The sequence below is a fragment of the Montipora foliosa genome, chromosome 1 (assembly GCF_036669935.1).
Source record: "Montipora foliosa isolate CH-2021 chromosome 1, ASM3666993v2, whole genome shotgun sequence".
In the NCBI taxonomy this organism is placed as follows: Eukaryota; Metazoa; Cnidaria; class Anthozoa; order Scleractinia; family Acroporidae; genus Montipora; species Montipora foliosa.
The window spans coordinates 55072392-55084702 of NC_090869.1; the positions used below are offsets into that span (position 1 = coordinate 55072392).

The window sequence follows — 12311 nt, forward strand, 5'->3', positions numbered from 1 at the left end:
GTATGAATATATTTTGGGGTGAGTTGAAGCCCTTTCGGGTACACTACAAATACCGGTGCGATTTGTAAATCGACCTTGCAAAGCCCGTCTCTACTGACATACGAATAACTTTCCATAAGATTCCGAGTAAAAGGATTTTAAACGCAATCATGTCTTATCTAATGCAATTTCAGGTGGTCAAACGGAGGAAAAGTGATAAAAGTGACGAAAAAAGGAATCTTTTATTAAAATAATTATATATAGAAATAAAACGAGGAATTTTTCGAATGAAACAATAGGCCCCAAGCAAAAGCTGGGACCAATTTAATTTAATGGTGCTGGTAGATTGGCATCAGATATTGTTTTACTAACACGCACCAAACAAAGCATTTTGCACCAAACCATGGACAAAAAATGAAAATAGGAGGTTTTATTATATCAACGGGAGCTAAAACACTCTTAGAATCATTACGACCACTGCAGAAACCGAGTGGCGTATTTTTCGAATGGAACACGGGTGGTCACATTGAGCAACGACGTCACGATTCCCGCCTTTTTCCCACCTTTTGTGTTTGTATTAATAGTTTACCCAGTATTTGTATTGAAAGCCTGCCTTTTAATCTCTACCATGTATATTTATTGTCCATATAATAAAAAGAAAATTACTCGTTAGCTCGAAAATGTGAATCCCGATTTCTGTTCTCGTGGCAAGAACAATATCTCTGTCGTTGGCTGCGTTCACCAGTGAGATATTGTTCTTGCCATTCAAACATAAAAGCCATATCTTTTCGTCACCATGTAATATGCTATATTTCCTGGAAAAAACGAAGGGTTGAACAAAAAATTCTGGTTCTACTTCCTTTATCCTGGTTTCGCATTTCTTTACTTTTTCAGTTGTGTAAAAGGATAAGCTTCAACCTTTACAGCAATTGTTACTTTTTTCAAACCACTGAACATTGAGACTTTTACACAGTCCATACTAAGAAGTTGAAAAGTGGGGAATTAATTGATATTTAAAAAACTACACGCTCTCTAGCCCCTCGTTTTATATATACATATATACTTGGTTGACCGCTGCCCATAGGCCGGGGCTTTTCAGTGCCAATGAGACACATTCAACGAGACGACGGGAACAGAAGAACAACTGTTAAGAATCCCAACTGGCCTGAAACAAACCAGTTGGCTATTTACAAGTGACTATACCGGGAACAAATTCGACGGGTGGTCAGAACGAGTCTTGAACCCGGGAGCTCCGGATCTCAAGGCAAGGGTCTTATGGCCTAGTGCCCAGCATATTAAACGAAGGCATTAATATGCGTACGTGGTAACGAATTATGAACAGTCGTATTTACCTATCCTAGTTGAGAATTCGCTTTGCGTAGTAGGTAGAAATAATGCCCCAAAAAAGGGGATGGAACTATTAATTTTTAACGAGGGGCTGAGCATTAACGTAAAAAAAGTTGATTAATAAATGAAGCAAGAAACGTACGCCAAAAATGGGCTCAGGTCTTAAGTCGTCCGTACTGTTTTGGGGAGTTGACGAGTTGTATTCTTCCAGCGCTTAGAAACAACAAAACAAAACCGTGAACATAGAGACGCTTAAAAATCATGAGTCATTCAATTCTCCAAAAATTGCATACCCATCACCCCTCGTCCAGAATTCAACTCAATTTTTCCCCGCTTCTTTATCCAGGTAAATTATTAACTTAAAATATATCCTAGTAATTTCAATAAGATTGGATTTTTATGATGAGTGTTTGCATACGGATGATGAAATGTCACTGTCGGTCAAAAAACAGAAAAACTGTCATTGGCAAAACATCAAATATCAGAAAAAGACAAAATTATGAGGTTACGTGGGAGGTCTTATGAATAATACATTGTTCAGTGTTGTTGGTAAAATCCCAACCCTCGGCACAATTCACTTAAATGCAAGATGCTTCTCACTGCAATGAAACCAGTGGTATTTGCTTTACTTTTGGTTGCTCTCTCGGCAAGAATCGCTAAGGCTTGGCTGCAAAGTAATCCTGGCAAGAAACAGCACAACTCTATGGCTTTCGGAAGCTTCCAGCCATATTATTATCATTCCTTAACGGCCACGAAAATTGCAACCTCCAAATCGGAAGATGAATTGAGTTGTGCATTCACATGCATCGGTGAACCGAAGTGCTTTTCGTTCAACTTTGCAGCTTACCCAGACTCCCAGGACTTGTACCCTTGCGAATTGTTAGACAACGACATGTTCCACGCAAAGGCGAACATTCTAAGCAATGCTTCCTTTCATCATTTTAGCCCAGTAAGTAATTTGCATCTCGTTTTATGCCATACATTCTCTCTCGAAAAGAATATCGAATAAGGCTATTATTGTTATATTTATGAAGGGGCTAGTTTCTAAAGAAACTCCCACAGGGCATGCGTCGATGGGGGATGAAACTTTTCGTTTTGTTAAACGAGCTTAGAGGTACATCAACCCCCTTAACATTTAAGATTTGTGAGCTTTGGCACTTCAAGCCTCGTCGAGCATTGTTAGCCCTAAGGCTTCGTCATTGCGATTTTGCTGTTCGTTAAAGGCGGTTAATTCAATTGCCTTTAACTACTCATTTCAGAGAAGGAGTTTTCGTATTATCGTTTCTGTCTGCTCTTGACCGTTGTAATTGCCATGCTAAGCATAAATGTAAAATACAGTTGATTATACCCTGCGATGAAAATCATCGGAAGCAGGATGCAGTTTTTTATCAATTATGCGGATCTTACAAGGCCTCATTTATGTATTTTAGTTCATATAAGTATCGTAATTGAAATTTTAGAAATACAATCTGGCGAAGGCACCTGCTTATATTTAAATAACTGTAGAGGGTCACTTTTCATGCATACGTTACATCTGACCTTGCGTTTACTGTTAATTGAAATATCCCGAAAACGGAAGAACTCTGCGCAACCCGGGATAAAGCGATTAAAGATCTTGTTTGCCGTAAAGAAAATTAGTGATTAGTTCTGAACTCTTTCTGTACTAGTCAGTAACGAGTTCTCTTCAAGTCATCGGAACATTTGAAAATTGTTTGTTATACAGATGGCGTACAAGGTCGTTTATTGGAAAAATGTGTTTAATCGGCAACACAGCGTGCAGTGATTGACTAAAAGGCCGCGATTTTAATTACTTTGGAGACATACAACGGCCGCGAGCTAGAAACTGTTTGGTAATCATTCCAACTCAAGTTAATCTCACGCATCCTTTCTCAGTCATGATCAAACTTTTTTGTTTTTCCATTTATTTTATTAACGCGTTCATGTGCTGACCCACCAAAAAGGTCCTTTTTGCGCACCGGTGGCTTAGTTGATTGAGTATCGGTCTGCCAAGCAACATGTCGCGAGTGCGAACCTCGGCCGGATCAAAACTCAGGATATTAAAATAGCTGAAGAGAAAGTGCTGCCTTTGTAATTACATCTTCAGCAAATGGTTAGACTTTCAAGTGATAAGGACTATAAACCGTAGGCCCCGTCTCAAATAATTCTGTGGGACGTTCTTGACTTGGACATAATCTTCTACTGTTCGATAAGACTAACATATATAACTACCGACAGTTGTCAAATTGAAGGAGTTCAAGTGCTGAAACTGGTAAAGTATTTTGTCTTTCTTCAGATCTCTTTCGAAATAAATGAAACAGGTTGGAGTATGTTTTATGAAACGTAGAAATGTCCAGTAAAAATATATAAAAAAAAAGCAATGGTTGAAAAAAGGTCACTTCTTAACTTCCCTTTAATTAAACCGTTTATTGAAATCAATTTTCCATTTACTTCGCAGCCACAGTCTCCTTGTCACAATCACAGCTGTCAAAATGAAAGCGAGTGTGTTCCTGACTTTGAAGAGAATTCATATCGCTGTAAATGTCATCCAGGGTTTGTCGGCCTTCATTGTGAACGGAAAGGTATGGTGCGTTATATACTTGATTAAATGCATCATTTCAATTGCAATACCAGTTCCAGTATATTTAGTAAATAAACCACTTAAGGCGGCTGATATGTCGGCTGATAATCTCTGCGGCAGAGAGATTGTCCGAAAAATGAATATTTGGCCGAGAATTGAGGCTTTGAGGGCACATGCGAAATTTTCCGTGAGTGAGGATAACGAATAGCGGTCCTTTGTTGCGCGCAAAATAAGATTCCATGATATACATGATTAATAAAAACTAGATCATTGGAAAATGCAGTTCTAAATTAAAGTTTTGATTGGTTTAGCCATCAAGGTATAGGAACTATTATATACCGTAACCTAAAACCATCGGTAACTGCACCCATCAGTTTTTTTACTTGGCGTTACCCGTCTCGTTGGGTATCTATCATCTCAAGCCCGGCGCACAACACCAGAGCTATCAGTTGAGCAAAGTTTTATTCGTGGCTATTCGCGTAATCAAGTTCTCCCAGTGTGCGGTGGCGTTTTCAGCTCTTTTAAACACGCGTGCCATCGGCGCCGAATTTTCAACATGTTAAATAATTTTTGGCATGAGTGTGCGCGCGTGCAAAGCTAACGCCTCACCACCTTACACCAAGACGCATGTTTGACGGCCATGTTTGACAACGATAAACTGATGGTTCTATTAAGCGCATACCGGCCCTTAAAGCACATAAGCACGGGCTTTCAAGTCGTTCGGACGGTATAATATATAGTTTTTATACAGTGGTATTAAAACGGGTTCACAAAGCACGACTCAGCGGTGATCCAACTGTATACTTTGTGTAGACTTGTTGAAAGGCATGTTAGAAAACGCCAGAGATGTACTGGAAAAGATCCGTGTATTTTTCTTTGGTCGATCACCTTGAAGAACTAAATGACAAGCGTTATGAAACCTACAAAACCCATCTTTCAGATAAGAAAGCCACTTCGAAAATGAAATTTTGTGGTGACAAACAAAGTGGTTTTATTGAACTAATGAAAAACCAGTAACACTCACGGACAATCCAGAACGTTAAATTGCGGACCTTTACCCCAAAGTGGTCACATTTATTACCGTCCTTCTAACGCTCTTTTGGCACGATGAGCAGAGTGAAGACTTCCCTGCTACCAGAGGACTCTTTTCTTTTGCGTCTGCTGGGCTGACGAGTACGGGAAAAAAGACCTCTGCCATGGGCCGAAACTCATTTTGATCCAACCGCCGTTCACAGCCTTAGACGGCACTCTTCAAACCACATTCTGCACGATATGCTAGCAGGAAAAGTGAAGACGCACTTACGCTCCACTCGCAACACTTGCCCTGATACATGCTTACAGAGTCACACCCATTGCAGTGGACGCCGTGATTAGCGAAATTTACGCGACTAGCTCTCGGATTTCTTTGAGTTTCAACAATATTTCACACATGTTTGGAACCAATGTGTCCTTAGTCAGGTCATTTAAGTTGTTATTTCTTCTTTGACCCAACTGCAATTGGCTGCATTTTGTTAAATATTTAACAATTATTCGCCGAAGGCGAAGTGATTATCGGTGAATATTCACCGATAATTAAAGAGCCTAAGGCGAATAATTGTTTTAGTACAAATACACAGGTGATTATTTCAAAAAAGAGAAAAAAAAATTTCAACGCAAATTATCTTCACTTACAGTGGCAAAACGACTACTGGCAGCCATTTTGTCCGTCGAGGTGATCATCGGCTGATAATGCGAGATAGCGGGCCAATGAGAGCACGCGATTTTGTATAATCACCTGTGTATTTATACTAAAATCCATTATTTCTTGTTCAATATGGAATCCTGGCCTTTGCCAAATTTAAGCCTCCAGAATGCACCAGATTGCATCTCATAGTACTTAAATGTTCAAACTTTTCCGTGCCCTCGGACCCCATACCCCCTCCCCCCCCCCCCCCCCCAGCACGTCCCCGAAAATGCTCCACCGAGGCTTACAAACGGAAATGCCTAGGAACGCCCCTGTCCAGTGTGCGGTGGGTTTTATATCCAACGCGTGCACATGGATTAATTGTTAACGTATGTTAATGCGATCGATTTTCGCGATCATTATGCATGGGCACAAGTGATGTTTGGAAGTTTTCAAAATTGCATGAGCCGTTGGCGAGTGCAATTTGAAAACTTTCAAACTTTCACCATAAATCACAAAATGCATGAGCAAGTTCATACGATTCTTATTTACTATATAATCAACAACATTACTCCATCGCCGTTTCCATAGCAACTTCTGTGTTGCACGACATAACCTATTTATGCAATTGTCTTTGACCTATCAGAAAACCGATATTCTGTTGAATATACAATAAAATACATAACTATATGATATCAATTCGATTAGGTAAAAGCTGCAGTGAAATAAAGTCTCACAACCCTGATGCCACTAGTGGTTCTTATGCCATTGATCCTGATGGTGAAGGAGGCTGCGAACCCTTAGATGTCTTTTGCAACATGAGTGAAAATAATGGAATCGGCGTTACAGTGATTGGTCACGATGGTGAAAATAGAACGGTGGTTAATGGGCGTGACAACCGAGGGAGTTACAGAAAGACCATTCAGTACTCTGGAGTGAGCTCCTCTTGTTTTTCACAGCTGTCCAACCTAACCAGAGAATCTTCCCACTGCGAACAGTTTATCAAATACGAATGCTATCACTCTGTTCTTCTTTACAATGGTGATCCTTACGGCTGGTGGGAGTCACATGATCATGGCAAAATGAAATATTGGGGTGGAGCGGGACCAGTGGATTCCTACAAATGCGCATGCGGGGTAGCACAGCAGTGCGCACGTCCTGCCAACGGCTGTAACTGCGACACAAACGATAAGGTGTGGAGAGAGGACAGCGGTTTCCTAACGCAAAAGTCGCATCTCCCAGTCGTGGAGCTAAGATTTGGAGATACCGGGGATAGTAGCAATAGTGAGAAAGGTTATCACACTCTTGGAAAGCTCAGGTGTTATGGGATGGTTTAAGTTTCCCTCTACCTAAACATTGCTGCTCGTAAAAGTGTGCTGATAGGCTTAAAAATGAAAAGAAAGTTAATTACATCACGAAAGAAGCTACATGCAACATATGCCTGAAGCCCAAAACCCAGAAATGTCAATCTCTCTCATTTGGTCTTGGTCCATCAGTTTACTGTATGATAGAAATTTAAAACACGTCTCCCGCCAAATTATGGCCAATCAGATTGGGCCTGATGACAGCAATGTTTCTGATTCTTGGTTTTCACGTGACGTCATCAAAACTAAAAAGTAAGGAATTATCAATCCTTTTGAGATTTTAGTTTAGTTAGTTATTAGAACAGCTGAAGACTTGTCTTTTCACAAATTTTCAGTTTGATAGGGTTTTTCGTCTCGTGGTAAAGTAAGGTTGAATTTCTAAGCTTTTGCGTGACACGATGTTAAAATTGCGGTCGAGAATGCTATCACGTAGGTTGAAAATGTGACTTATCCGCTGAGATTTTGCAATCTGAACAGTCCTTGTATGAAAATAAGTACTCATATAGATGTTTATGAGCCCTCGAAGACATATGTTTTTGTTAGCTTCCTGCCGCCATATTTGTGTCCCTGAGAGGGACACAAACATGGCGTCTCCATACAAATCCTTATAACTTTGAGTAGACAAGTCTTCGAATATCTCTCGCACGAAAAATCGCACATACCTGAACCTTTGCGAGACTATTTGAAAATTCATCTTCTTTTATCTCTTTGATTTTTGACTTTATTTGTTGAATGGTTTTGATGATGGTGTGACAGTGAAAACCGGCAATTGGTCATGGATCGTGTAAGGAACGCGATATCGGCACCCTTTTTTTCTCGCAAAAGTTTAGCAGTGACCGTCTTAAAGGAGAGATACACCGAAAACTGATGGGACGTGTTTTATCGCAGATCGAGACTTCTGGATTGTGGACTTTTGAAGTTTGGCCGACAACGTGACCTCCTCAAAGTTCCCGGACTGGCAACGTTTCTAGGTGACGTGGTCTTCCCATTTCAGACCACGTGATGTTACTCTTGGGAACAGTTTCTTTCAAATGTCGTTTTATGCACGTGCATATCGTACAAGCTAAACAGGTCCATTAAACCATGAGAAAAGAAAAAGACTCAGTGTTAAAGAGAAAGTATAAAAACAATTTTCTTCAGTTTACGAAGACCTCAGATGATCTCTCGTCAGGAAAATCGTTTCATACTTGTCGTTGCAATATATGACCTTCATATATACTTTCTTTAAAAGAAAGTCTCTAAAATCTTATTCATTGATACTTATAATACATGTAAATGATAATATTATTACGTTTTCATTGTCTTTCAGAGCCCGGCCATTAATTAAACTTGAATTAATCGAATAAGGTCAACGTTAACTGCATTCAGGTTCTGTTTAAACACAGGAGTGGTCTCTCAGTCTTCCGAATTAATGTGAATGAGAGAACTAAGATTCTACAAAAAAAACCGCCACCAATATGTTTAATCAAGCTTGACTGAAAACAAGTAAAGTATTTGTTCGCTATTGTCATATCCTCAGGAAGATAACCGCCAGGGTCTTCATTTAACTGCGAATAAAGTGAAACCTTTGTAATGACATCTGCAAATGGTTAGACTCTGAAGTCTACTCGGGTAGGGACTATAAACCGTAGGCTCCGTCTCACAACCCTTCGATGTTCATAGCCCTGTGGGACATAAAAGAACCCAAGCAGTATTCCCAAAGAGTAGGTCATAGCAGGAGCCCATGAGTAGGAGCTTGCCTCTCCCATAACAGGCCCATGAATCAACCTTTGCGCGTATCTTTCTATTTTTAGAACACCACGAGTTCTTCAGCTCTACACGCACCATTTAGAATGGCCAATCAGAATAAAGTTATTGTCAAACAAAGACAAAAATAACAAAAACAAAGCATGCACATGGTGCAAATTGATGTAAATTGTTGCAAATGTGAGTCTTCTACTGAAGGGTTAAAATGCGCGCAAAGGAGCTCCTAGTGAGTGTGTGTGCGCTCCTAGGGTGGGCAGCACTGATCACATGTTCTCTTTTGCAGTTAGGCCTTCTATAGATATATTTGGTATGAACCTTGATAACAAACTTTGTTTCTATAATTATATATTCAACATTTGTAAGAAGATAAACAATCAGTTCAATGTTATGTTGCGGCTACACAAATTGATCTAAAAGCTATCAAATCGAATGCTCCCAATGATTGGATGTTATACAAAAGACAACGGAATATAACCAACAAAGAAATAAGATTAACCAAACAACCATACTATCAAAATAGCTATAATGACCACACAGGTGACTCTCGAAAGACTTGGCAGACTATTAATGAGTTAACGTCCCGGAAATCTGGGAAAACGTCAGTGACGTCACTAAAAATTAATGAATTGACGTTAACTGATACACGAGAAATATCAAACGAGTTTAATAACCATTTTTCCACTATCCGTCCAAAACTTACCAGTGATATTGACTCCGATAGCGGAGACTACCAAAGGTATCTCACTCGCACAGATAAACGCTTCCATCTCCATCCAAATGATGAAAGCAAGCAAAGTGTTTTCACTCATGAACAAACTAAACAAGTCAAAGGCAACTGGCCTGGACAGAATATCTGCGAGGCTTATTCGAGTGTGCCGATCTCATTTGTGTGCCCATGTGCAATATTTTTAATCAATCTATTAGTCAGGGTAAACTCCCAGAAGACTGGGAATCAGCTACTAGTAGAGTCACACCCCTTTGCACGCAAGGCGATCGAGACGACTTAAACAACAATCGTCCGATCTCGGTTATTCCAGTTGTAGTCAAGGTCTTTGAAAGAATCGTTTACGAACAATTATATGCCTAGAGGAGCACAATATACTATCTAAACATCAGTCGGGTATTCGTGCGATTCATTCAACTGTTACAGCTTTACTTGAGGCAACTGACTCCTGGGAATATAAAATAGATATCGGGAAAATCAACGCGATTATTTTCCAAGATCTAAAGAAAGCTTTCGATACCGTTGTTATGGTATATCTGAAAATTCATTAAAATGGTTTCAGTCGTATTTGGAGAACCGTATACAACAATGTTCAGTTGGTGGGTCCTTATCTGACAGCCGTGTATTGACCTACCGTGCCCCTCAGGGAACCATCCTCGGTCCACTCTTATTCTTATATAAGTTAATGTTAGATTGCGACGTACAAATTATTTGAAAAATAGTTTTAGTTATAGTGGCGCCACACTGTGGAATCGCCCTCCTTATGAGGCTAGGTGCGCGGAATCCCTCAGGTCGTTCAAACGCGAAATCAGTAAAGCTCTGTAAGGCACGGCATTCACGGAAAGCAGGGTTTTAATATAATGCAGTTTATAGTTATAGTTGAGTAGTTTTAGTTTTGATCTTTCTGTAAATAGCTGATGAATTGCCCGTGGTTAAATAAAATTTTCATTCATTTATCTCAAGTGACACTATGTTAACATAAACTGTATAGAGCCTTTATACAACCGCATTTAATTTCAATACTGCCCCGCAGTTTGGCATCACTGTGGTGCACGTAATGCAGGAAAGATACAGGCTTTAAATAAACGCATAATTAGGTTTATTAACAAAGATAGCAGTTCTTCCTATCACTAGTTACAGACAGGGTTAACCTTACTTCGTTAAGTAATAGGCTTCTTCATAATATGTTAATTTTACTGTATAAGAGCTTGTTTGTAAAAAAATTACCCCAGTTATATGAGAGACCCGTTTACTTTCCGCTCTTCAAATTACATCAGTACGTGGAAGCCAGATCAAGTTTTATGTTGTTTTCAATTTCTGCGTTTAACGTAGCTCTGGGTCGAAAGCGTCTAATTCCGCGGTTGTTTCCTTCAAATCTTTATCTGTCTTTTCCTTCAGCATTTCAACATCTCCTTGGGCCGAGCTCATGCCCTGCTTGATTTCTTTCATCTCATGCTCAATTTTTTCAACGTCCGATTTAAATTCATACCTGAGTCTATCGATATCAGAACGTAGACCTGCGAAGCCCGCCTCCATAGCTTCCCTTGAGGCATCGATAGCGTCCTTGACTTGGTAGGTCTTGCTGCCATCAGCCGACATATCCTCGCTATTAACAGACGAACCCGAACCTCTTTTGGAGCGTTTCCTGCCCATTTAAAAAAGAAAAGACCTAAGCTTAGGCGTAGACCATTTTTAAATACATCGAAAAAGAGAAAAAACCCGTCAAGATGAAGAATGGTTCAAAACTTGGCAAAAGAACCCATTTTGCAGAGCGTCAGAAACCGCTTGTGGACGCCATGCCGGCTAGACCCAGTCTCCTCTCTCTATATGTTGTTAGCGTAGCTTATGCAGGCTCATGTGTAGGTTAGTGAATGTAGTAGTATGTAGTTGTATGTAAAAAAAAAAAAAAAAAATTACCGTGTTATGGCTGACGCGCAAGCTCCAGTTGGAGCTGCTGTTTCCCTCATTTAAGCCCTGGTTCAAGTGCCTCCGGTTGCCGCAGCTAATGTTGAGAATCCTCAGCAAAATCAAGCTCCTTTGCGGTATAATTTTGCTGGTTTTACAGCTTGGTTTTTTCCTGGCTGGTGTTCGCCCTTTCGCCTTTCCCTCCCCTTCGTCGTCTACGTGGCTGCAGTTTTCGTCCCCTCGTTTTTATTATATCTTTTGTACGCCTATGTTTCGCTTACGCCGATTTGGCCGTTTTGCTCGGTTTTCGTCCCCTTTTACACACCTTTTATTTATCATGTCAGTGTGCTTCGCCTCGCAAACACTTGGTTTCTGTAGTGCTTTCTTTTTGGCTCCGTTCTCCCTCGCACACGCTTTATTTGATATTTGAGTGTGCTTGGCCTCGCAAACACCGGGTTTGCGTAGCGCTTCTCTCTTCGGCTCCTCTCTCCCTTGCACTCGTTTTTATTTGTTATGTGAGTGTGCTTCGCCTCGCAAACACCGGGTTTATAACAATTTTATTTCGGTGTCTCCCTTTCGTTTGTGTCTTTTTTTTTTTTTTTTTGTGCGTCCTCTCTCAAGTCGTTTCTTTTTCCTTTCCAATGGTAGCCTAAAAGGGTGTCTAATACCCTAGTCGGATTACTGACGCTAAGGCTGCCATCCCTTGGGTGGGTTCTTGCGTCTTTTTTCCCTTCTGCGATTATCCTTTGTGTTTTGTTTGCCGTTTTCCCACTCGAGGGCTGGCAGCCTGTAGATATTTTTATTCACGCCCTCCCAGGGAAAACTTTGCAGCCCTTTCGGGTAGTCAGCCTGCAGACGTCATGGAGCATGTTGGTTGGCGCCTCGCTCCCACAGCTTCTCACTATTTAAAAGTTGCGCAGGTTTTACGTCCCGGAGGTCCTTCAGAGTTGTTATCTCGTCACAACTCTTCTGCCCAAGCCTTGGCAGACTCTTACACTGACTTGA

The 12311-nt window shown here is 40.5% G+C and overlaps 1 protein-coding gene across 1 annotated transcript; it reads left to right on the top strand.

Moving 5' to 3' along the window:
- Nucleotides 1–1889: 1889 nt before the first annotated feature.
- On the top strand, nucleotides 1890–7332 carry LOC137979213 (contactin-associated protein-like 2). Its single transcript, XM_068826420.1, has 3 exons — nucleotides 1890–2275; nucleotides 3782–3905; nucleotides 6276–7332. The coding sequence occupies exons 1-3, from the start codon at nucleotides 1916–1918 to the stop codon at nucleotides 6902–6904; spliced, it is 1113 nt and encodes a 370-aa protein (XP_068682521.1). The 5' UTR covers nucleotides 1890–1915; the 3' UTR covers nucleotides 6905–7332.
- The last annotated feature ends 4979 nt before the right edge of the window (nucleotides 7333–12311 follow it).

Excerpts from the sequence above, each read along its gene's own strand:
- LOC137979213 (XM_068826420.1), top strand. The coding sequence starts at position 1,916 with ATGCTTCTCACTGCAATGAAACCAGTGGTATTTGCTTTACTTTTGGTT. Across the intron at positions 2,276-3,781 it reads CCTTTCATCATTTTAGCCCA|CCACAGTCTCCTTGTCACAA; the intron begins GTAAGTAATTTG and ends TTTACTTCGCAG. Across the intron at positions 3,906-6,275 it reads CCTTCATTGTGAACGGAAAG|GTAAAAGCTGCAGTGAAATA; the intron begins GTATGGTGCGTT and ends CAATTCGATTAG.